Source organism: Elephas maximus, chromosome 15 (genome assembly GCF_024166365.1).
Source record: "Elephas maximus indicus isolate mEleMax1 chromosome 15, mEleMax1 primary haplotype, whole genome shotgun sequence".
In the NCBI taxonomy this organism is placed as follows: domain Eukaryota; kingdom Metazoa; phylum Chordata; class Mammalia; order Proboscidea; family Elephantidae; genus Elephas; species Elephas maximus.
This window is the reverse complement of record NC_064833.1, coordinates 10,744,184-10,770,524: the sequence shown is the minus strand read 5'-3', so window position 1 is coordinate 10,770,524 and position 26,341 is coordinate 10,744,184. Positions and strand designations below refer to the sequence as shown.

The 26,341-nt window shown below is 47.3% G+C and overlaps 1 protein-coding gene across 3 annotated transcripts in view; it reads left to right on the top strand.

Annotated features, from left to right (window-relative positions):
• Positions 1 to 26,341, top strand: part of TG (thyroglobulin) — a 232,277-nt gene that overhangs the window by 88,641 nt on the left and 117,295 nt on the right. For all 3 annotated transcript variants that reach the window (XM_049854070.1, XM_049854071.1, XM_049854069.1), the window contains 4 exons: positions 16,492 to 16,626; positions 18,248 to 18,412; positions 22,775 to 22,994; positions 24,835 to 24,928. In XM_049854070.1, the coding sequence (XP_049710027.1) occupies positions 16,492 to 16,626; positions 18,248 to 18,412; positions 22,775 to 22,994; positions 24,835 to 24,928 (614 nt within the window). The remainder of the gene's footprint in view (positions 1 to 16,491; positions 16,627 to 18,247; positions 18,413 to 22,774; positions 22,995 to 24,834; positions 24,929 to 26,341) is intronic.

Sequence of the window (26,341 nt, the reverse complement as noted above, 5' to 3'; positions counted from 1 at the left end):
CAAGGAGCTGTCTCCAGGCTGCAGTGGAGGCCTGGGGAAGGCTCCCCAAAGTCAGTGCAGACAGGCAGGGAAGGCACCATGGGGGCTTCATGGCCCAGTGTGGCAGAAAGGACTGGCACGCTTTGTCAGAGTGTCAAGGAGTGTTGAGGGTGCTGTGGGCAAAGGGCCTGCATGGGCAGAATGCAGGGCCCTGGGTGGGAGCAGCCTCCTGGGGAACATAAGGAGGTCAGGGTTGCAGGGGCCTGGGTGGGAGCAGCCTCATGGGGAACATAAGGAGGTCAGGGTTGCAGGGGCCTGAGTGGGGTCAGCCTCCTGGAGAATATAAGGAGATCAGGGTTGTAGGGGCAGCCATGGCAGGAGAGAGGCTGGGTGGAGAGGGGAGCAGAGACCCAAACAGAAAGCACCTTGGGTACTCTATACCCTTGAAGGGTTTTAAGCAGTTGAGCCATGAGGTTTAAAACTAGGCTACTTGAAAGCTTTCTCTTTGGCTGTGAGGAGGACACATTGGTGGGTGGATGGGCGGATTTTGAGGGAATGAGGAGAACTGTGTCATCTGTGTATAGGGCACCATTTTCTTCTCTTTGGGGAAAAATGTTATATTTTTTAAACAAGCAGAACAGTAGACATGTTATTTCTGCGTGAGAGAAAGTGTCACTGCATGTTAAAAGGCCCACGGTCACCAGTTCAGAGAGGATGTCCAGGGCAGATGGCGTCCCAGGTGGGGGAACCTGCGTGAAATAATGACACCTCACCATTCCTGCATGCCCAAGTGGTGGGTCTTCCAATGGCTTATTCCCAAGACAATTGACGTTTTGGTTTCCATCCACTACTTCAGGGACAGTTCTATTTATAGGTGCCCATAAAACTCATTGCCTTTGAGTCAATTCTGACTCATAGAGACCCTATAGGACAGAGTAGAACTGCCCCATACCACTGAAGTAAATTTAGTATTTGAACTGGAAGCCATAGGGAAACACGGAAGATGAGTCCTTGGGAATTTGCACTCTGCTTTCTATGTTCGTTTTCCCCAGGAACGTCAAAATACCCTTTAGCCATCTTTGAGCAGTGGGTGCAGCGCAGGCGGCTGCCAGTAGAGGGAGCTGCTAGTGAGACTGAAGCTGAGCAGACAGGAGGAGGTGCTAGGAGAGAAGCCGCATTAAAGTTTGCCCTGCTCAGCTTTCCACACCTTTTCCCTAGCCTCATCCTGGAGCTCAATGACAGGGGCCAAGCCAGGATCTGGGAGGGATGGAAATAGAAGTGGCTAAGGAACAGTATTTTGGGCCATGCAGTTGAAGGGAATCATCTTTGTCTGCTTTGCCTCTGTCCTGTGCTCTCAGCTGTGACAATGGGTTTATGGAATTTAGCAGATCTTTTCCGTAAATGTCTCTTATTAACCTGAACACTGAGTCATATGATCCTAAAAATGTCAGCACTGGAGGGGTACATGCACACCACCTAACTGAAGGAAGCAGCACAGCCATCCATGTGGAGCATGAGGCCTTGAAGTCCATCAGCCCAGCTTCAAATCCTATTCCATCACTGACCCACTGATTACCCTGGGGCCGGATGTCTTAGCTTCCTGAGGCCTCAATTTGCCTCTGTAAGATGAGGATGATGGTTAAGAATAAAAAATATCAATCTAGTGGGGTTTCGTTGAAGAAGAAATAAGTAAAATGCACAGCACAGAACTTGAAGAGTGAGTATTCAAGAAATCCCAGCCATAGCTCCCATATCCAAACCCATCTTTGTACAGAGAAGGAAACTGAAGCAGAGAGAGAGAAAGTTGGTCTCCCAAGTCACAGCCAGTTAATGGCAGAGCGATAAAATTGTACGTTTTTAAATCCCTACTTATTGACTGGAACTCCCTCGTGGTGCAGTTAAGGTCTAGACTACTTGCTAACTGAAAGGTTGATGGTTCACCCTCCCCCAGAGATGCCTTGGGTGTAAGACCTGGTGATTTGCTTCTGAAAGGTCACAGCCTTGAAAACCCTATGGAGTACAGTTCTACTCTGTACCTTTGGAGTCTCCATCAGTTGGAATCGACTCAACAGCAGCTAAAGACAATTTATGAAACGATTAAATATGCCAATTATGTGCTAAGTGCTTTGCATATTCTAATCCTCACAATTGCCCCATGAGGTATGTCTATTTTACAGATTTGGAAGCTGAAGCTTAGAGAGGCTCACGGTCACATAACTAGTAAATGGTAGAGCTTTGGTTGAAATCCAGAATCTGAACCCAGAGTAGCCCCAGTGAATATGGTGGCTGTTGCAGGCTGGGTTCCCCAGGAACCAGACTCTGAGATGGAGTTTAGCTTGCAGGTTACTTTTTAGGGAATGCCTTTGGGAAGGGGAAAGGGTAGAGGGCAGGACTGGGCCTAGGGAGAAGTCAAGCTTCCACCCAGTCTCAGTGAAGGCCTCAGAGCCCCTCTGGGGAACGCTAAACCTTGGATGGCCTTAATGAATGTTCTGCCCCTCAGTGGTCAGTCACTGATATGGGCTGCCTCGGGAGAGGCATGACTTCTTGGAGAGCGGCTCTTTTGAGCCTGGGCAGGACCTGAAGGGGGCTGATGGTGAGGTTTGCTTGCCAGCAATACTCCTAGCAGTTGAAGAAGAGACCTTTGCTCCTGGGATCCAGATGGCACATCACAGCATCTGCCATGGTGCTTTGATAATTTAATAGTCCAATCTGAGTACATTTGAGGGTGGAATAGTTTGTTATTAAAATTTACACCAGGGTAATCAGCATAAGGAGTCCCTGGGTGGTGTGAATGGTTAATGTGCTTGGCTATTAACCAAAAGGTTGAAGGTTTGTGTCCACCCAAAGTGCACAACCTGTGCAACTGTACACAGTGAACCTGGGAGGCTCTTGAGAAATGTTTGCTCAATGACTGTGTCTTAAACCCTTGTTAGATTTTGGAGTTTTAGGGGATGGAGACAACACAGACTTACCTTGGTATTTACCTCCCTGGCCAGCACCAGTTTTTGTGCTTGTACCTGATCCATCAAGATTTGCTGAATTGAATTAAGGGAGATCGAGCCAAGAATAAAATGTGCTGACTCAGGACCTACCTTTTGGGTTTGGTTGTTTTAGCTTTAGCTTTAAAGATTGTTTTTAATCTTCTGCTTAGCTATAGAAGATATTTTTCAGCCTAGAATTAACCAGATATCAACATAATCAAAAATGCCCTCAATCAAAATTGGGAAATAGAGATATCTTTGGTGTTGTCCTATCTGTTCTGGGAAGGTTCCTACCTTCCTTTCCTAGCTCCAGCCTTCTGCCCACTTTGGTCAACTCATATGTCTTCATGCTGCTCAGTGCCATGCCTTCCATCTAGAAATGCCTCCCTCAACAGTGCTCCATGATGGAAAAATGGTCTTTCCCCTACCCACAAATCAGCCATATATGTACTAACTCATGGAGTAGAAGGACCTTGGTTATTTATTATTTGATTTCTTAGTGCCATGCTGGAGATTTTTGCCTAATAAAATGGAATTAACAATGTAATTCACACTAAAGTGAAAAGGATTGATGCTATTTTAGTAACTTTCCCAAAGTGTGTTTACATTTTAACAAGTGGGCAAACCAGAAACCTTTCATTTCTAAGAGTGGAATTGTAGTCCCTGTGACAAGCATTTGGGGGAAATATTTTAGACATATGGTCCTTCCTGGGGCCCCTGAAATCATTGTACGTAACTATGAACTAGACCATCCCTGAATGCGACCCATCAACAGTAGTAGAGTTCCTTTAGTTGTATGGATTATGATGATTTTAACTATTGATTAAAAATAGTAATAATATATTACATGTGGCTAGACCTACAGAGAAATTGGAACAAACAAAATATTTCTTTGGTCCTTCATCCATTGATTCTCCCCCATGGTGGAGTCTGCTCAATTCCCTGACCTCCTTGGAGGAGCTGAGTTTGATTTACCAAGGGAGCAGCCAGGCCCACCCCCATCCCCATTGGCCAAGTCCAGTAGGGAGGGCTCCAATGTGGATGGGGTGTCTGGCATCATGAGAGGAGGCTGGGAGATGAGGTGAGAGGGGGTGGGGTCAGACGATGGACAGCACCCATGGTTCTGCTTGTGGAGTGAGACTGAGACTCTGAGCTCCCTGCCATTGGAGTGAGTACTCAGGCAACTTCAGAGATTCCTTCATTCTGTGTCCGGGTGGCTTAAAGCTTCCTTTTATGTTTGCTATTTTCGCAATGCTAATGGTCGGTTCAGTTCGGCTTTATTTTGAGGAATTCCAACTCATGGTGACCTGGTGGCCCCACCTGTGCAGTGTAGAACAGCTCCTTTGTGGAGTTATGCTCTAGGGTGTGGGTTTTTTTGTTTTGTTTTGTTTTCTTTTGTTTCTGTTTTTGTAAAAACTTGCCCACAGGTAAGCAGGAGAGGCTTGACGGATGTTTGCAGAAGTGGAAGCAGTAAAGCATAGAGGCTTGGACACTGGGCAAATCTGAGTTTCAATTCCGGTTCTATTTCTACTCCGTGTGTGACCTAGGGCAAGTCACTTCAGTGCTCTGAGCCTCAGTGTCCTTCAGGGTAAAATGGAATTCATAATATTCCCTCCATGCTGGTGGTTGTGAGAGTTGGATGAGGTCACGTGTGCAAAATGCCTAGCACAGTACTTCGCACGTATCCGTAGTAGTTGGTCAATGGCAACAGCAGCAGCGGCTCCTCCTGCTACGGAGACTGGAGAGCGTACAGCAGAGTCGACCTGCTGGGTTCACACCAGTGGCGTGGCCTTGGGCCAGCTACCTACAGTCCACTGAGAACTCAGGATCTGCCCTTTGCTCTCATTCAACATCCCAAGAGAGGCCTCTGCGCTACTGGAATGACTGTTCAGCTCACATTGGCTCTTCACACACATTCTCACCTCTGGACTTCTGCAATTTTACCCAGCAGCCCAGGATCATGCATGCTGAACCAAAAGAGGACTGCAGATGCTCTCAGGAAGCCCAGTTCTCATGCCATCTCCCAGATAGCCTGTTAGCCTGTGTATGTGTAGGGGGAGAGGGGGAGGGACCACTTGACATGAGTCAGACTTCTTAGAGAGAAATCACATTATTCAATTCAAGCCTTTGAATTTCCACTGGGAATTTTGGCATGACTCAATTTAGTAACATGCCATGCAGACGTGGAGAGAATGTAGATCCAAGTCTGGTTTCCATGTGTATGGTTTTTCTTTGTTAGAAATTTCCCCCAGAAGTGTCTTTGAAGTTAACGACATGAAAGATGATTGCTCACCATCCCCCAAAGCTCATAGCAGGAACAGATGCTGGACCACCACAGATGTCTGTGGAAACTTCTGTCTATGGTGTGCATACCACTGAAGAGAAGCCCTGAAATTTGTCACAAGGAGAGGGAGGAGCTATGGTGTGTGTGTGGCGGCAGGGGCCTGGGCGGATGGTGAGCATCAGACGTCAGGGAACAATCTGGAGGAGTCCTGGTTTACCAGTCATGAGCTGTGAGCCTTGACTGCGTGATTTACCACCTCCGAGCCATGGTTTAGTCCTCTGCAATATAGTAACGGCAGTACTATTAGTCTGAAGGTTGATGAACTACTAAACCTCGCAGTGTAAATGAAAGTGTTTTACAAAGTGAAATCCACCCCACAAAAGTGAGATGTTATGCAAGTTAGCTGCCCGCTATTGCTTTCCTATGTGACTAATTAATCAACTGGCTTATTCGATGATTATTTGTTGAGGTTTTATGGTATGTAAATCGTTATAGAGATTATCATAACCCGTTGCTCTTAAAGGGATTTAATTATTTAATTCATTCAATATATACTTATTGATTGAGATAATAAATGCAAAATACTTAGCCCAGTATTTAGTAGATAAATCAAAACCCAAACCCACTGCCATCCAGTCAATTCTGGCTCATAGTGACCCTATAGGACAGGGTAGAGCTGCCCCACAGGGTTTCCAAAGAATGGCTGGTGGATTCAAACTGCAGACCTTTTTGGTTAGCAGCTGTATCTCTTAACCACTGCACCACCAGAGCGCCGTATTGAATACTTGGTAAGTGTTGTTATTATTTCTGTTATTCTTTGCATGCTGTTGTGGAGGATCCTGGAGGGCCAATGAAAACCAAGGCAGCCTTTGATCTCAAGGAGCTGACAGTTTGACAGAGGGATAAGAAGATAGGTAAATTGTAATAGGATGCATTACTGGATCAGTAGATATTTTGATAAGGTGCTTAGAGCCAAAGATGAACTCTTTGGGGCAGGTGGTGGAGGAGGTCTTAGGAGTCTTTCCAGAGGAGGTGATATCTGAGTTGAGTTTTGAAGGATGATATAGTCATCATATGAATGAACTGACTTCACTTTGTAAATGTATGCCGAACAAAGGGAAGAGTGAACAGTCATACACATAGGGTATTTGGCTAGACCACCAGATATGAGTTTGGAGTATCAGGAAATAGACTGATGAGAGATGAGGCTGATGGGTTGGCCAGGTAAGCAGCAGAGAGACCACAAAAGACCTTATGCACCGTGCTTTTAGCTATGAACCCAGATAGGCTGTGTTCACCCCACCAGGCACCGTATCTACTTACAATGGTAGAATCTGAAATTTAGACTTGAAGGGATATTTACTCCGACTGTCCTTCTGTTGAGTCCTTTCCAGATGGAAATTCAGTTTATTTGCACAGCAGCCAAGGATGATGGTTAGGGTTTCCGGTTGGGATCCCCATAAATGATGATGCCAATTCCCAAAAAGCATATGGGTGAGGTGGGGCAGGGGTTGGGTTCGGGATGCCTGGGAGGCATCTGCTTGGAGGTGTTTAGGAAGAAGTGAATGTGTAAACATAGAGCAGATTTTAAGAGAAAGATCTGGACTGGAGATTTCGCTTATTGCCTCTAGCATGTCAGTAGAATATTTTAAGAAGCAGGAAAACTAAAATCTATCTACCTCATCATTTTATAAAAGGACTTTATATCCCAAGTTAGGAAGGATGGCCACCAATATGGCAAACAATTACTATATTTTGGCTGCCGGTGGCATCACCCAATCACTCCTCGTTGCTGGAAAATCACAAAAAAATCCCTGCCAAGTACATTTTGGATTTTTTGGTTCCCAGAATGCAGAGTCAGGTCCCCATGCATCATGATGCACAATGACATAACTCATGACCCTTCTCAGTCTCCATCCTTCTAGACTTCTTGTTGTCATTCGTTAGCTGCTGCCACGTTTGCCCCCACCTCATGGTAACCCTGTACACAACAGAACCATTTGCTGCCGGGTCCCATGCCGTAGTTACCGTTGGCTGTGAATGCGACCATTGTGACCCACACGGTCTTCACTGGTTGATTTTTGAAAGTAGATCACCAGGCCTTTCTTTCTAACCTGTCTTAGTGTGGAAGCTCTGCAACTTGCAAGTCTCCAGTGACGGGTGGTGGCTGCACATGAGCTGCCTCGGCTGCAAACTGAACCTGAGTCTCCAGCACGGGAGGCCAGAATTCTACCTGTCCCTTCCTTCTAGACTAGGGATTGGCAAACGATAGCCTGCAGCCTGTTTTACTGCCCATGAGCTAAGAATGGCTTTTATGTTTTTAAAAGGTTGTAAACAAACAAACAAAAAGGAGGCAAAGAATATGCAACAGAGATCAAATATGGCTGGCAAAGCCTAAAATATTGACTGTGTGGCTCTTTATAGAAAAATCCTGCTGACTCCTGTTCTAGGCCTTTCTTGTCTTTCCTCCCAAGACCCTGAATCATTTTAGTGGGTCTTTGCTGGCCCTCCTGGGCCACAGGACGAAGCTGCGCCTCTTGTGTGACAATCTTGATGTCAAGGCATTGCTTTCCAGGAGGGTGAAGTCAATATCATGGATATTCCCATTTGGGTTGAAAATGCCCTGTTCTGTAAGTGACAACATCTGCACTCACATGCATCCAACAACACAGCACTGTGCTAGGATCTCAGGCTTGGAGAAGACACAGAGACAGCCCAGTCCTCAGCAAATGTTACTGAGCATTACTTATGCACCAAGCAGTTTGCAGGCTTTGCTCCTTCCAGTTCTCACCCTGTGTCCAGAGCTTGACATTGGCATGGCCCATTGGGGTATGGAGGGGAGGGGACCAGTCCTAGCTCCCCCTCGTGCAGGCTGAAAGAACCAGGCACAAACTGTGACCCTTTCCACGTGGGGAGGTGATATGGCTCTTCCTGCTTACAGATTAAAAACAACAATTGAGGTCCTAGAGAGTCATTTACCCCAAGTCTCAGAGCTGGAACTAGTCAGAGTTTGGCAGGCAGTTGTCCTCGGAGTGCTCCCTCTTTCCAGTGTGCAAGGCTGCCTCTCGGGGTGGGGGTGATCAGAACCCCCGTATCGGATGGTTGTGTGTGCAGTCCAACGGAACGCGTCACTGTATCTGGCCAGCGTGGTTGTCCGTTGCCGTGGAGTGAGCCCCGACTTACGGCGGCCTTATGCACGCCGTCTTAATGATCTTTGATGCTGAGTCCATAGTTGGAGCATGGCGTCAATCCGTCTCATCGAGTGTTTCCCTTCTTTTCACTGACCATCCACTTTACCAAACCCCATGCCTTTTTCTAGTGACTAGTCTTTCCTGATGACATGTCCAAAGTAAGTAAGCAAAAGACTCATCATCCTTACTTCTAAGGTTATATTTCTTCTAAGGCTGATTTGTTCATTCTTCTGGAAGTCCACGGCATATTCATTATTCTTTGACAGAAGAATTGGTGCATTCAAACTGTGGTGTTGATGAAGAATACTGTCTGGACAATGTTGTTATTGTAAAGTGCCATTGAGCTGGTTCGAACTCGTAACGACCCTATGTGCAACAGAACAAAACACTGCCCAGTCCTATACCATCCTCACAATCGTTGCTATGTTTGAGCCCATTGTTGCAACCACTGTGTCAATCCATCTCATTAAGGGTCTTCCTCTTTTTCTCTGACCCTCTATTCCACCAAGAATGATGTCCTTCTCCAGGGACTAGTCCCTTCTGATAACATGTTCAAAGTATGTGAGACAAAGCTTCACCATCCTCACTTCTAAGGAGCATTCTGGCTATATTTCTTCCAAGACAGATTTGTTCATTCTTCTGGCAGTCCACAGCCTGGCCAATAAGGACATGCTTAATAAATATTATCCATTTCAATATGTATTATTTGACATGATAAGAATTGTCATTTTGATTAGCATTTTTTATGCCAGAGTGTCACACTGGGGCAGAGCAGGCTCTCCCGGAATTAAAGGATGGGTGTTTTCACTGAGGACTCTCAAGCTTTTTGCTAAGCACCGGCGATGCATAATTAAAGATGAAACCAGGCTCACCAGAGAGCTCAAAAATAAATATTTGGCCACTCAACCAACCTGTTGCCGTCAAGTTGATTCCGACTTTACATAGGACAGAGTATAACTGTCCCACAGGGTATCCGAGGAGTGGCTGGTGGATTCAAACTGCCGACCTTTTGATTAGCAGGTGAGCTCTTAACAACTATGCCACGGGTATTCGCATTACATGTATATGTTCTTCTTTTTGGCCTTCAGAGACTCTTAATAGGCAAAGCTTATCTCTGGGTATTATTGTTGTTATTATTATTATTATCTTATAAATGTTAAAAAAGACTCAGCCAGGTGTGCTGCAAGTTTGGTGAATTTCCCTCTGGAGAAATGCAAAATCAGCAGACAACTCTGATCCTATTTTCATCTGTTGAATGATCACAAAATCACAAGGGCATCTTTTTTTCTTCTGCTATCAAGGGAGTGTGGTTTTCCAGAGTGCTAACAAGGGCAAAAATAGCCTAGCATGACGTGGTTCGCACTCGAGAGATGTACTATGTCGAGAAATGAGGACGTCTGTGAGCGTCAGTCCTGCCTAATGACCTTTGTGCTGGACACTTCCCACCAGGCCGGTTGGTGGTGGCCGGGAAGGCATCCGGAGAAACACTGGTCTGTTCCTGTTCGGCTGATTCCCAGGTTGGGTTCGCAGAGTATGCCGGTTCCAGAAATGCTTTTCCTGCCTGCAAGGCTGCAGATGGCGGAAGTTTTACCCCTGCTGCCCTGGCAGACGTGAAATGCACCTCCAGTATCTCATCTCCTCCAGCTTTTCCACGTCCGAGGCCAATCCCTTTGTTAAGCGCTGAGTCACTGAGGGGCATTCTTTTTGGTTCTGATTGCAAGAGGAATAGCAAGACTCCTATATGCCTCTGGGGACACTTCCACTTAACACTTTCTATCATTACTTGTATTCTTGTGACTGTTAAGAAAACCATATGATCTTTTCACTGAAAAAAAAAAAATGGGTCCATGATTGTTTGAACATCAGAGGGAGGGTGGGGCATTTGGTGCTGGTCTGGTGTTTCTCCACTTCTGTCTTTTCAAAACGCTGTAAGATGCCCCCATCCCATCTCCCTTTTTCAAACAAGAAAGCTAAGAGCTGGGGCAGGACCTTGACCTTTGGTTACACGGTCAGCAAGGGACAGACTTTCCCCACCGTATCAGCATATGTCTGCAGTTATGTGTATTATTATTGTTACTTGGCAATTTTTAATGTTTGAAAATACATTTCCGCCTTTAACTGATGCCTGGAAATGGTAGAAGGAAAGAAGGAAGGAAGGAGGGAGGGAGGGCAGGGGGATTAAAAATAGCTTTCTACATATTGATGGAAAATTTCAAAATATATTCTAGTCTAGTGATTTTCTTGTTACCAGTCTACATTAAAAGAAAGGACTACAGTGCTTACCAGAAGGAAATGTCACCCAGGAGGCCAGCCTGTGCGAGGGTGCAGGTCTGCCTGTGCGAGGTTCCAGGCGTGCTGCCCCAGAGCTGTGGCCTGGCCCAAGATGCCCCCACCTTGTCACCTGTTCTTTGCTGCCCTCCCCCTAGCCTCCCCCTCAGAACCCTTCCCTCCCCTCTGCCCCTAAAACCCCTCAGCAATTCTGTGCTTTGCAGTGGAAGTGGGCTCTAATACCATAGGGCTATTCTGGGTTCGAATACTGTCTTCACTGCTCTTTAGCTGTGTGGCCTTGGGCAAGTCATGGACCCTCTCTGAGCCTCTCTTTTCTGTAAAATAGGGAGAATATTGTTCATCTCAGTAGACTATTGTGAAGACTGAATTGGATGTTCTTTACATGAATTTTCAGGCACTTAGTGACTGCCCAGTAGATGGTAGCACCTGTCGCTGGCATCAGCTGGTTACACAGGGAAGGTGCTGCATGACACTGATGGGCCTCTCTCCCCTTCACCATTTCCCCTCTGTTAATGAATGTGGCAGAGCCACTTACCTCCAAGGATGTATTCTCCATGATCTTAGAACTTGCTAGTAGACTATTTCATTCTTAGACCGTCTTTACAGCATGGAAGAGTCACCGAGAGCAAGCAGTGCCCATCCATCGATCCCCCAGGGTCTAGGTCGAGGAGGAAGGGGCAGAGCTGTGTCAGATGGAAGGCTGACCGTCAGCCTGTCCACCTCGTTGGGGTCATCCCAGGCTGCTGCACAGCAGAGTGGGCAGTAGCTGCCATCGCCGTCATTCACACGGAGGAGGTCCAGAACTGTAGTAAACTGTGGGTTCTGTACCTGAAGGAGCTGGCTCAAGCCCCAGTGCCGTCTACTTATCAGCTAAGCCCTTTGAGCACATAACTCCATCTCCTCAGTTTGCTTCTGTGTAAAATGAGGGCAACCATGGTGCCCGCCTCATGGGTTATCGTATTAAACGCACACTGTTGCAGGTGTCCTGGAAACAGTAAAGTCTTACAGGATGCTGGCAAGAACCTCCAGCCTTCATGCCTAATCACGCTTTTGCATCCACAAGGAGCTTGTGTTCAGAGTCGTTATGAGATGCCTGTGGGACCCTGGGTGTTGGGTTCTGTACAACAGCAACGTCCCATCCTTGCAGAGTGGGGAGAGGGACAGGGACAGGGACAGGGACAGGTGAAGGGCTCCTCAGGGACTTGGCTCCAGGCCCTGGGATGTGGCAGTGGGTCTGGCTCTCACTGTGGGGATGAAATTCACCCTTCAGTTATAGCGCTTTCCCCTAGACATCAACCTAAACACAGTGGATGGCCAAGGTTTCCATTTTAAGCCCGTAATTGGCAAGTTCGGTCCTGAAGCCCCGTCATAATCCTCTACAATTGCAGAGCGCTCGCCAGCTAAAAATGTGCAGCTCAGTTTGGTTGTGTTACAAAAATGCCACTTGTATTGACCATAAAAATAGCAACCTGTGGAGAGTGCTTAAAAAAAAAACAAAACCCAGAGTCTCTTGCAGTGAAAATAGGTCCCAAGTTCAGAAGGAGAGCACTCCTGCTTCTGAGCTTGGCTCTCAGCTCCCCAGAACAGGGTATAAGGCAGTTGCATTATAATTATTGCATCTAATAATTATTGCGTTATAATAATGCAATAATTAGAATTGGTAGCTCGCCCTTCTTTTGCTGAGCTGATGGGAAACCTGGTTACATTTATCATGTGACTTCTCTGGATGAAAGTTTTCTCTCTTTCTTCTTTTAATTAAAGAAAAGGTAGTGGTGCTGTGTTGTTTCGCTACTTTCTTTACCGTTCTAATTTTAGTGACCCCCAGTGCTCTGGGGGTCAAGATAGGCTTGAGGTAAAAATTGCAGGCTTCCCTATATAGCTAAGAGCGTGGTGATTAAACGACAAAGACCAGGGGATAATTCCCTGGAGTGTGCTCAGCTGGAGAGGAAGCTCAGAGGTGAGGGAGAGAGGGTCGACTGAGAATCAGGAGGCCAATTCTGTTCCTGGTTTGGTCACCATCCAGCTGGGTAGTCGCAGTGAAGTCACGTGTCCTCTCTAAGCTTCCAACTCCTCCCTTGTGCAGAGGGCCTTGGAGCCCTGACCCTAGCTCTGGTACGGGGTGCTGCGGGGATCCAATATGACCATGACGTAGACATGCTTTGTAAACTGTAAACGCCACACCTAAGATTGCCGTAGCGCTTTTCAAGCACAAGGTAAGTGCTTACAATGTTTATTAAAAGGGTAAACCACTGTGGTCTGAAAAAACATCAAAGACAAAGGCAAAAAAAATCAATCGATTTTCTCCATGATGCACCCACCAAACATCTCTCTGGAATGATCTAGAATCAGCACCACTGAGTGAGCATGGAGGCCTGTGTTGAGAGGCAGCATTTTGCCCTCGTTAGTATTATTTCTAGGAGTCCTGGTGTCGCAGTGGTTAAAGCGCTCAACTGCTAACCAAGAGGTCACTGATTCAAACCCACCAGCTGCTCCACAGGAGAAAGGTGTGGCATTCTGCTTCCTTAAAGATTACAGCCTTGGGGACCCTATGGGGCAGTTCTCCTCTGTCTTATAGGGTCGCCATGTGTCAGAAGATCACTGTGTGCTGAAGGTCATTCAAAAACGGCTGCAGCAGTATATCAACAGGGAACTGCCAGAAGTTCAGGCCGGTTTCAGAAGAGGACGTGGAACCAGGGATATCATTGCTGATGTCAGACGGATCCTGGCTGAAAACAGAGAATACCAGAAGGATGCTTACCTGTGTTTTATTGACTATGCAAAGGCATTCAACTGTGTGGATCATAACAAATTATGGATAACATTGCGAAGAATGGGAATTCCAGAACACTTAATTGTGTTCATGAGGAACCTTTACATAGATCGAGAGGCAGTTGTTCAGACAGAACAAGGGGATACTGATTGGTTTAAAGTCAGGAGAGGTGTGCATCAGGGTTGTATTCTTTCACCATACCTATTTAACCTGTATGCTGAGCAAATAATACGAGAAGCTGGACTATATGAAGAAGGACGGGGCATCAGGATTGGAGGAAGACTCATTAACAACCTGCATTATGCAGATGACACAACCTTGCTTGCTGAAAGTGAAGAGGACTTGAAGCACTTACTCATGAAGATCAAAGACCACAACCTTCAGTATGGATTACACCTCAACATAAAGAAAACAAAAATCCTCACAACTGGACCAATGAGCAACATCATGATAAATGGAGAAAAGATTGAAGTTGTCAAGGATTTCATTTTACTTGGATCCACAATCAACAGCCATGGAAGCAGCAGTCAAGAAATCAAAAGATGCATTGCATTGGGCAAATCTGCTGCAAAGGACCTGTTTAAAGTGTTGAAGAGCAAAGATGTCACCCTGAAGACTAAGGTGCACCTGACCCAAGCCATGGTATTTCCAATCACATGATATGCATGTGAAAGCTGGACAATGAATAAGGAAGACCAAAGAAGAGTTGATGCCTTTCAATTGTGGTGTTGGCGAAGAATATTGAATATACCACGGACTGCCAAAAGAACGAACAAATCTGTCTTGGAAGAAGTGCAGCCAGAATGCTCCTTAGAGGCAAGGATGGGGAGACTGCATCTTACATACTTTGGACATGTTGTTAGGAGGGGTCAGTCCCTGGAGAAGGACATCATGCTTGGCAGAGTACAGGGTCAGTGGAAAAGAGGAAGACCCTCAACGAGGTGGTTTGACACAGTGGCTGCAACAATGAGCTCAAAGGTAGCAACGATTGTAAGGATGGCGCAGGACCGGGCAGTGTTTCGTTTTGTTGTGTGTAGGGTCGCTATGAGTCGGAACCGACTTGACGGCACCTAACAACAACAACATGTATCAGAAGGAAACCCTAGTAGTGAAGTGGTTAAGAGCTACAGCTGCTAACCAAAAGGTCGGCAGTTCGAATCCACCAGATGCTCCTTGGAAACCCTATGGGGCAGTTCTACTCCATCCTTTAGGGTCACTATGAGTCAGCATCGTCTTGGCGGCAACAGGTTTTTATGAGTTTATGTGTTGGAATAGACTTGACAGTAACGGGTTTGGGTTTTTTTAGTGTTATTTTTAGGAGCCCTGGTGGTGCAAAGGTTAAGTGCTTGGCTGCTATCTGAAAGATCAGTGGTCTAAACCCACCAGTGGCTCAGCGGGAGAAAAGACCTGGTGACCTCCTCACTTAAAGATTACAGCATAGGAAACTCTCTGGGGCCGTTCTACTCTGTCCTGTAGGGTTGCTATGGGTCAGAATCGACTCAATGACACGCAGCAACAGCAGTGTTGTTTCTGGACGATATGATACACCATGACCTAGACCCACAATCCTTCTGCGTCGTGGAACCTGAAGGCTTTTTCAGCTCCTCCTCCATCCTCGCGGGTACCCACAGCCTATCTCTACCAGGGCATGTGGTGGCCCAGATGTGCAGACTCTCGTCCCCCTTGCCCAAGCCACCTCCTCTGCCTGCTACACCTTGTCTCCCTCTTGCTGGACAGCCAAGTCCTGTGTTACAGGCCTTGGGAGACAGCATGGTGGAGCCACTGAAGGCACAGTCTGGACACATAGAAAGACCTAGTTTCAATCTAATTCCACCACTTACCTTCGACACTCTTGGGCAAGTCATTTTAACCTCTCTACGCCTCATTTACTTCATCTTTAAAAGAGGATGTTTTAGGTGGGGTTTCCCAGGAAACAGACTCAGAGATGGAGGTTTGCATGCAGGAAGTTTAGTGTGACTCGGTAACACTACCTGTAAGCAAGAGGGAGGGGTGGGCAGGACTAGGCAGGGGGAGAAGTTGAACTTCGATGAAATTGCAGCATCGGCCCCAGCCCATCCCTCAGTGAGCTCTGAAACTGGGATGGCCTTTCAGAGTTGACCCATCTTGAGGCAAAGGGGCCAAGCCTTCATATGCTGTTGTTAGGTGTTGTCAAGTTGATTTTTGACCCATGGGGACCCCATGTGACCTAGTAAAACTGTCCCCTAGGGTTGTCAAGGCTGTAATCTTTACAGGAGCAGATCGCCAGGTCTTTCTCCAGCAGAATCACTAGGTGGGTTTAAGCTGCCAAACTTGGTTAGCAGTCAAATGCTTAAACGTTACACCACCTCTTACTCACAGTTTTTGGGTGCAGGCTGTTTCTGGGGAGGGAAGGCAGGTCTCCGAGACCGAAAGCAAATCCTGGAGAGGGAGTCAACTGTGACCCAATAGCTGCCAACTTCCCAACAGTTGGGGAAATGAGCATCTCAGTCCAGAATGGAGACCTGGGCAGCACACCACAGTGTTCACTACAGAGGGCACTGGGTCTTTCTCCCTCAATGAGCTTATATTAAGTAATATGGTGTCTGTGAAGACCCGAGAACAATACTATATAGTTAACATGGATAAGTCTGTTATTATCATTATTAGTAGTAAAATTCTAATGATTGCATTATAACAACTATTATAATGATTTCTTCTCAACTTCTCTCCCATTTTACTATGAACTGCTTAAGGGAAACAATCTTGCATTTATTTATTATTATTATTTTCTACCTTTGTATCCCTAGGCCTGGGCACAGGGCTTGGCTCATAAGCAGCTTGTTATACATAACTGTAGACGGGAGAGATGGAGAAAGGCTTAATGGCAGGGTTACACGAGAACGGAGTCCAGGAGGAGGATGTCCCTGAGGTGCCTCTGGTGACGTTTGCTAGGGTGCAGCCTTCTTCGTTATGCACAAGTGGAACCTCTGTGTGACTGTCCCCTGCTTTTTCTCCCAGTCTCTCTGGATGTATGGCAGCCCCTCACCCTCTCTTCAGTCATTATCGATCCAACTATCCGGTACTTCGATGTAGCCCACATCAGCACTGCTGCTGCCAGTGACTTCTCTGCTGCCCGAGACCTCTGTTTGTTGGGTAAGGGGAGTTTCCACCTCTTGGAAGGGCGACTGACCCGGGGCCTCACACAGTGCCACTCAAGGTTCTGACACTAGAAACACACGTGAGAGCCCGAGATAACTAGGGTGCCTGGCAGGAAGGGATTAACCTGGGGAATAGAGCCTGGGTAGGAGTCTCCTCTGTAGTGCTCCAGGGTCAGCCTGTAGACAAGGTCTCCAGGGAGATAAGCCAGCCAGCAAAGGAGAGGACATCAAGCCAGGCCAGAAGAAGACCATAGGAGGGATCTAGGGGTTTGGTCTGTGGCAGAGGAGCTGTGTGGAAGCCCTGACCGCTGTCCTTAGATAATTGGTGGGCTATCGTTGTGAGGAGGAATTACACTTGTGTAGCCAGGCTAACGGGACAAAGCTGGAACCTGAAGCTAAAACCAGGTTTCAGAAGACATTTCTCAGTTGAACATGAAGAATTTTCTAATAGGCAAATCTGTTTACAGATGCGTACAACTTTTAGAGGGCTTCCAGACTGGACGTATCTGAACACAGGCTAGGTGATCACTTGATAAAATGAAATTCTACAGACTTCTAGATTCTGAAGAAGGCTGAGCTTAGATAACAATTACACTCCTCCAATTCTAAGATTCCATGAGTCTATTCTTTTACAAAGTTGGATAACAATATGCAGAAGGCATGCCTATAGTGTAGACAGGGCCACCATGTAGAGGTACACAGGTCGTGCACTACACAGCTCTGAGTGGCACCATTCACAGACTGGGCAGTGAATAGGGCCTTTAGGGAGTGCATAACTTGCCCAATCAAATGCAGCATCACTACTTTCAGGGCTGCTCTCCAGACTGAATACTTTGAATTGTTTAAATTGTCTAGCACAGTATCTGGCACACATGATAAAAGGCACGACCCCTGGTGAAACATGATGGGTATTATGCAGAGGGCAGAGGAAGCAGAGGAGTGACAGAGGGAGATGAGGCTGAAGAGGAAGGCAAGGGTTGAAACATGGAAGACCTTGTCTGATATGACTTAATTTTGAGTGCATTTGGGGATCCATGGAGGTGTTTTAAGCAGGGAAATGACAAGGGCACATTTATCAATTAAATTAAATTAAAAAAAAAAAAAAACCTAAATGTTGTGTGGAAAATAGAGATTGAGGGGAATATTAGGTTCCTTTTATCACCACTATTTTATTCCCAGCCCCTGGCACAATGCCTGGGATGTGTAATAGGTACTCAAATGAATAAGTGATTGGATGGGTAGACAGGTGGATGATGGATGTGTGGGTGGATGGATGGATTCATGGATTCATGGATGGATGGATGGATTCATGGATGGATGGGTGGGCAGATGGATGGGTGGGTAGATGGATGAATGGATGGGTGGGTGGGTGGTCGGATGGATGGATGGATGGATGGATGGATGGATGGATGGATGGATGGATGGATGGATGGATGGATGGATGGATGGATGGATGGATGGATGGATGGATGGATGGATGGGTGGATGGATGGATGGATGGATGGATGTATTCATGGATGGGTCAGTGGCAGTGGATAAGTAGATACATGGATGCATGGATAACTAAGGTGATATCTCTGAGGTCCTGACCTCACTCTTCTCTCTCTTCTCCCCAGAGTGTTCCCGTCACCAAGCCTGCATCGTCACCACTCTGCAGACTCAACCTGAGGCTGTGAGATGCATGTTCTATGCTGACACCCAGAGCTGCACACACAGTCTGCAGGGCCAGAGGTGCCGACTTTTACTTCGTGAGGAGGCCACCCACATCTACCGGAAGCTGGGTAGGCCTTGACCCTTTGTGGCCGTTCCTGTGAGCCTGAATGTGTCTGGAAGGGACTGTTCAAGCATGTGGTGACTTGGCAGGCGGTGGTTTTTGGGATACTGAAGGGCCAGTTGGCCAAAGGTACCCTGGGCTAGGTGCCAGTCGTAGACTCAGGAAGGTAAGAAAACTACTTCTAACATACAGCTTCCCTGCATCACTTTAATAAAAGTGATGTAATTCATTTATTCCTATGAATTACAAAAGCCATTTTGTTCTTTGAGTTTCTTAGTAAAATAATTAAATAGGCCAACCTTTTATTATTCTTTTGTAATTTACAAAGTTCTTTCTCATTCTTTATTTCATTTGGTCCTCACACTAATCCTGTGAGGTGGCAGGATAGGGGTTTTATCCCCATCTTATCCATCAGGAGACTGGGGCCCAGAGAAATTAAGCTACTTCTCTGAGCTGACACAGCCAGTGATGACAGAACGGGGACTTGAAGGCAGGTGTCCTATTTCTAATGTAGTCCTCACCCAGGAAGAAACTATGTTGCCTGGATACTGTATCATAAACACTTTGAAGAGGGAAGTTGTTCCTGGCTCAGTTTAGTTTGAAAGCATTCAGTGAGTTGCTGTTGTGTGTCAGACATCGTGTTAGGTGCTGGGGACACCGAGAAGAAAAAGGCAAAGAGAGAGAGAGCAATGTATAAATTTATCACTAAGTAAAATTGGTAGGAGCTGTGGGCCAGGAAACATGGGAGCTCAGGGTCTGTGGGAAGCACCTCCCTATTAGACATATTTATTGGGTAAAATTAATGACGTTAAGGTGTTGGCTCCATCTGCCATTTTGTACCCTAGAGCAGGGATTGGCCAACTATCTCTGTGAAGGACCAGATAACAAATACTTTAGGCTTTACAACCTAACAGGCGAATATCTATTATAACTACACCACTCTGCCATTGCAGCAGGAAAGCAGCCACAGGCAATATGTGAACCATAGTCATGCCTATGTTCTAATAAAGCTTTATTTACAAAACCAGGTGGTGGGCTGGATTTGGCCTAGAGCACTGACAGTCCTTCAGCCCTGTCTTAACACCAGTGAAAGCCTTTTCTTCTGCCCCCTCCTCCACCTCAGCCTTCAGAACCCAAGAATATCTCCCAGGCCTGAGAAGGCTAAGATCTTGGACTTCAGTCTCAAGTCGTATTCTATGCTGGACATTTACATTATTTAGTCCAGCTAAATTCCCATAGTACATTATGTAGCTAGTGTTTGGGGCAGTCCTGTTAGGAATGCTGTAAATTTGAGGTTTGTGTCCTGTAAAACAAATAGGACCACTTCTCTAGTAATTCTATGTGACTAGAACTCCACGGGAAATACTCACTTTGAACAGAAAATGCATGTCCGTAAGCCTCTGCGCCAGTTTGTTTGCAGCTAGCACACACGTATAGCTACTGATAATTGTCTTAATCCAGGTCATCACATGGCCTAGATATGTGTGTATCCTGGACAAAATCCACCATTGCTGCCACAGCATTCAAAAGGGAGGACTGCATGCCGAACGCTTTCCCCATATTTGATCTCATTCAGTTGGGGATTCGCTGGGAGCCCTCTGAAGGGCAGAGCAGGCGTGCATTCCCTTGATATTATTTAACTCTTATAATTGTCTGCCTTTGCTCCCCCCTTTAGAGGAGCCATGCCCATGAATTGTGGCTGTTTCCTGCCAGCAAAAGGACCAGCCTTGATAGATTCTGCCATGTTAGCACCCACAGTCCTGAATGCTGCCTGAGCCCCTTTGATTTGAGATGGAAACAGGAAATCTCGTGAGAATGAACTGTGGGGTGAGATCAGTCACGATTTGTGATTGCGGCAAGGTTAAGAAGCAACAACTGTTTCTTTCCAGTCTGAGTTTCCACTTTCAGTTCTAACTTATGATCAGTGTTTTTTGCAACAAGAGAGGTTTTTATTCTTTCTTCTCTTTTTCCTTTCCTCCTTCTCTCCCTCCCTCCTTCCCCTCCCTCCCTCCCTCCTTCCCCTCCCTCCCTCCCTGCTTCCCCTCCCTCCCTCCTTCTCCCTCCCTCCCTGCTTCCCCTCCCTCCTTCCCCTCCCTCCCTCCCTCCTTCCCCCCTCCCTCCCTGCTTCCCCTCCCTCCTTTCCCTCCCTCCCTCCTTCCTTCTGATCCATTCTTTCACTAATGAGCCTGTGCCCCTTATGCTTTTGCACTGGGCTTGCCGCAGTGAGTGAGCTCCTGTGATCCCTGCCCTCCTGGACCTTACAGTACTGGGGAGACAGATAATAAATCCACTTTATAACAAAGTTGTGTTCTCTGAATAATCAGGGCTCAACACAATGCTTGTCTCCTTGACAACCAGGCCGAGTTCACTAAGACTTCAGTCTGGAAAGGGAGGGAAGGCCACGCATACTTGTGGCCACTTACTATGTGCAAGGCGCTGTGCTTGGAACTTTACAGTATCATGTCATTTATTCCTGACATGCTTGTGTTGTAGGGATGGCTGTTATTCCCATTTCACGGATGGGAAAGTTGAGGATCAGAAATATTACCAAGTTTTCTGAACAAGTAGCTGGTCCAAAACGCAAAATGGACTATCTGCAGGCTCTTAGTGGGCCTGGAAGTCATGAAAAGACATTACACAAGAGTTTCTCAACCACAACACTACTGACATCTTAGGCCAGACAAATGTTTGTCGCGGGTGGTTGTCCTGTGCCTTATAGGATATTTAGCAGCTTCCCTGGCCTCTCGTCACCCGATGCCAGGAGCACCCACCACCATCCCCCTGGCCCCTGTTAAGACACCAAAAATGTGTGCAGACATTGCCAAATGTCCCCTGGGGACAAAATCACCTCCAGTTGAGAACCATCAAATTACACCAAATCCCTGGAGAATGAGCAGACTTCTGGCTGTCTGTCTGTCTCCCTTCTCCATCCTCTGTTCATAATATGTATATATGATATAGAAGCAGAGAAAGCAGCTAGGTTTGTCTCTCAATTAGCCTACAATGGAGCTGGGCAGACCCACATACCTGTTAGAAACAAAGACACACACACACACACACACAACATCTCTCCATGGGAGTTCATTTATTTATTTATTTTCCTTTGTAGGAGACCCTCAGCCCTATGGGGAAGCAGACATAGGCCCCAAAAACAGTACCTGGCACAGAGCTAGGACCCAAAAACGTTTATTGACTAAATGAATGAATGAAAGAAACTGTAGCAGAGGAGATAAGACAGGGCTGCAGAGAAGCTAATAAACACAGCTGCGATTAGCATTACAAGGGAGGAGGGCAGGAGGGGTTTGGGAGCACAGAGCAGAGGTGGCAGGCAGCATTCTGACTTAGAGGTCCGGTGGGAGTCAGACAGGAGCCAGGAGCAGAGAAGATGTCGCAGGCACTCGCAGGCTCCAGGGCAGCAGAGACCCTGTGTAAACGAGGGCGTGCGCGTGGTTAGAGGGCAGCCAGCAGGCCGTCCAGAGAGAAAAGTGCAGATCTGAGTGCTATGTTGCTTGTGGTCTTGGCCAGCTACCCACCCATGGCCCCCAAACTTCATCTGTGAAATGCGAATAGAGCCCCACCAACCTTCAGCTGTCATTCCGAAATCCAAAACCAAATGTTTTTTGCGGATTTGCCACCAACCCATTTGGTGTCAAAGTCTGACGTGAAGTGACTCAAGAGATTGTGGTCTTTATTTATCCTTCCGAGTCTGAATCATCCACGCATTTCACGCCAGAAATAATGAAGTGTTTGATGATGGGCACTTGCTCCATCTGCCCTGGAAGGATTGAATGTCATATGCTGTGTGCCCGCTGTGTTCTTTTTAAAACCCACGCGATTCTGATTGTGAAACACGTCTGGTCCCAGGTGCTGGATAAGGGATTGTGGGCCTGGCTTAGTGTTTGCCTCATAGGCTGCTTGGGAAGATTATTGAGACAATGCCAGGTGAAGGGAGTAGCACAGTGCTTTGCATGTCTTTAGAAGCCCTGGTGGCTTAGTGGTTAAGAGCTACAGCTGCTAACCAAAAAGTCAGTCGTTCGAATCCACCAGCCGCTCCTTGGAAACCCTGTGGGGTAGTTCTACTCTGTCCTATACGGTCTCCATCAGTTGGAATCGACTTCATAGCAATGGGTTTGGTTTCTTTTTTGAAAAGGCAGCTGTCTTCACTGTTATCTTTTTTTTTTTTATATTGAAAACTAGCTTGACTAGACTTAAGCTACGGGGGCCTGAATGAATTACTAACATTTTTAAGGTGCGGAAAGTAGCCGTGTGTGTGTGTGTGTGTGTGTGTGTGTTTTAAGCATATTCAGAATACCTGTGAATAGAACACCCATTTCTCACTCCCATGCCCCACCGACTGCCCCTCCCATAGGCATCTCTCCGCTCAGCTTCGATGCGTCTGCACCTTCTGTGCCCATTGCCACCCACGGCCGGCTGCTGGGCAGGTCACAGGCCATCCAGGTGGGCACTGCGTGGAAGCAGGTTGACCAGTTCCTTGGAGTGCCATATGCTGCCCCGCCCTTGGCAGAGAGCCGCTTCCGGGCCCCAGAGCCCTTGAACTGGACCGGCTCCTGGGATGCCACCAAGCCACGGTAAGCGTTCAGTGGGGCACATTTTGCTGAGTGCCCAGAGAAGCCCTCTCCCATGCTAATCCATCAAAGTGAGACTCAGGAGCAGAGCAATGCATTCTGGGTTGAGTGTTGTATGGGGACAGAAGGGGAAAAGGCAGAAGAAGGGGTGTATTAGGTACGACAGCGCGAAGGGCCCTGACAGATAAACCCCCAAGCAACAGTGTCTTGCTCAAGTAAACCCACGTCGTGTTAGAGGGGCCTGAGTGCTTCTTCCGTTCAGTGACTCAGGGACCCAGGCTGAGGCTAATGGCGTCTTTCCTTTCTCCAGCGCAAACTTCCAGGGTCCCCCTGGATATTGCCTCCAGTAAAGACTATGGATGAGTCTACATGGAGGTTTCTGTGGGCCGAGCCTGGAGGTGGGGAACATACACCAAGTACATTGGTTGCATCCATATTACAATGGTCGGGGCCCGATCTCTTGGCCACGTCTGACATCAATAAAAGACATCAATAGGACCGGGAAATACAGCAGAGAAGGAAGAGTAGATAAGCTCATAAAATAACATTTTAAAAAGTACTTTTATTTTATTTTTCAATAAACCCATTGCAGTTGGATCAATTCCAATGACCCTATAGGACAGAGTAGCGACCCTATAGGACAGAGTAGAACTGCCCCATAGGATTTCCAAGGCTGAAATCTTCATGGAAGCAGATTGCCACATCTTTCTCCCGCAAAGTGTCTGGTGGGGTTGGAACCACAGACCTTTTGGCTAGCAGGCAAGCACTTAACCACTGAGCTACCAGGGTTCCTTTTCTTCAATAAAGACGATATCAAAAGGAGTTTTTGTAAAAGAAAATAAAAAAAGCTTTCTGATCCCATCTCCCTCCCTCATCAACTATTTTCATTTTGCCCATTTCATCCCATGTGCATGCCACTGTAAATGGCTAATTGATGTATCGGGGAACAATTTTACGATTTTTCTAATCAAATCGTATTCAGAATGCTCATGAAAAGAGAACCATTTCTCCCCCCCACCCCCCCCACCCCCCACCTTCATTGCTGCTCTCCACAAGCATCCTTCTAATCTGTCCTGAGGCAGCTGCAGCCTCCGTGTCACTGCCACCCAGAGCCAGATGCTGGGCAGATCCCAGGCCCCTGGCCAGGGAGTGAAGAGCTAGGAGGACCTCAAGTCCCCAGGCAAGGGGTGATGAAGGCTCCACCTAGAGCAGTGGCAGTAGGAACGTAGAAAGTCCTGAACTTAAAACTGCTCCATCACTGGTCAACAAAGGGAGCAAATATTCACTAGAGAGCATTACCATGTTGGGATATACCCATTTGACAGAGGAAGAGATCGAGCCACATTGATCTTCAGTGGTGAGTAATTGGAGACTTTGGGTCACTGGATTCCGGTGCTAATGAGGCTTGGGTGATAAGTCAGTTAGACGTGGTCCCAGGCATGGTCTCAGCCCTTCTACCAGAGCTGGCACACCGCGACTCTACTGGTGTCCAAAGCAGGTCAGAAGCTCGTCCAGTGAAAGGTGTGCACACTCAGAACAAGGAAAGAAGTCCCTCAAGGGCCAAGGTCCTGAGTGGCATTGTTGTCAGCACCCTTTTCCTGGGTTGACCTGCTGCTCATGGCCCGAGAGTGACAGGCACCCTGTCCCTGCATTCACTTACCTCTCCCATCTCCCCCTCCTGGAGCTGATTTGTTGCCAAAGAGAGTGTTGCTGTCTCACCTTGGTGGGACGCCAGGCTGTGGATGGGGTGGTAGACTTTGGCCTTGGCAGTGGGTGAGGAGTGGAGATGAGGAGTGTTCCTTCTGGCTGTTTTTTCTGGAAGTCATAAGGTCTGTACCTGCAGGGCCAGCTGCTGGCAGCCGGGTGCCAGAACACCCACACCTCCTGGAGTCAGTGAAGACTGCTTGTATCTCAACGTGTTTGTCCCCGAGAGTGTGGTGAGTACTGAGGCCCAGGTTCTGCTGCTCTGAAAACTTCCCCATTGGAAATCTGCTCTCCCATGTCTGCCACCATCCATTCACTCATCAAGTCAGGGAGGACTTAGGCCATGCTGCCCCCCAGCACTCTTCCTGCTGGCTCTTAGCTTCCTAAAGGCCTGAATGGCGGAGCACAGAGGGTGCTTCTGGTACCTACGTGGCCTCATCCCATCCTCACCCACCTCACACAAGGCGTGGATGGTGTCAGCCTGTTAACACATATTTACAAAGGTTCTACTATGTGCCAGGCACTGTGCTAGGTGCTGGGACACAGCTAGGAACAGAACAAAGTCGCTATCCTTGTGGGCTTACATACATACCCATCTAGTAATCCTATCTAAGTACTGATAGGTACTATCAAGAAAAATAAAGCAGGATGAGGAGCATAAAGCGCCAGGAGGGGTTCTATCGGTGGGTGGCCAGGAGGTGACATCTGAGCAGTGGTGTGAAGCCTGGGAGAGGGGCCTGCCTGATGCAGGCTCTCGAAGCTGGGGGATGGTAGACCTGGGATTCAAACTTAGTCCATGTGCCAAGAAAACCCACTGACATCGGAAAGCCCCCCTCGAGAACATGCCTGTCGGGAGTTCCGTGTGAACTCTTGTTTGAGGTATTTCTGTAGGGTGAGGTTTTGGGCTTTGACATTGAATCGGGCCATGCCAACTCAACTGTCCAAGGGGTCGCTACGCTTCTGGTGTCATGTGTTTGAGTTTCCTGTTGTTGGAGAAGGGACAGAGGGCGTGAGAGAAAAAGGAAGTGATGGGCTTTAGGAAACATTAATTTCTGATGCCAGCCCAGAAAGTGTTGATGGATCCAATGGTGCGTGTGACCACGCCACCGCTTCCTGGTCCCCTGGCCTCTTCTAGCACCAAGAATAACACACACTTTGGAAGTCTGGTCTTGGGAAGCTGATCTGAGTGAGCCTTGTAGTGAGGCTACCAAAAATATAAAAGGTCTCACTGGCCACATTAATAGAAGTATGGCGTCTAGAGTGAAGGAGATGATAAGAGTCCCATTCTGCCCTATACTGGTCACACCATACCTGGAATATTGAATTAAGTCCTGGCTCCAAACCAGCTCTGCCACTACCTTCTTGGCCTCGAGAAGGTTACTCAAGCTCTATGTGCCTCAGTTACCTCATCTGTAAAGTGGGGAGAGAAAGAGCACCCACCTCACAGTTCTTGTGAGAGTTACATAAAGCAGTGCATATATAACGTGTTTTTCCCTGAGAGTGTGGCGGGTGCTATGCTGTGTATGAGTGCTCAGTACTGGGCCTGCCCCATTCTAATTCATCAATAAATGGCTAATAGGAGAGACATTGGGATGGGAGCAGAGTCGGAGGGGAGTGAGTGGGATAGATTACACCTAAAGGTATGA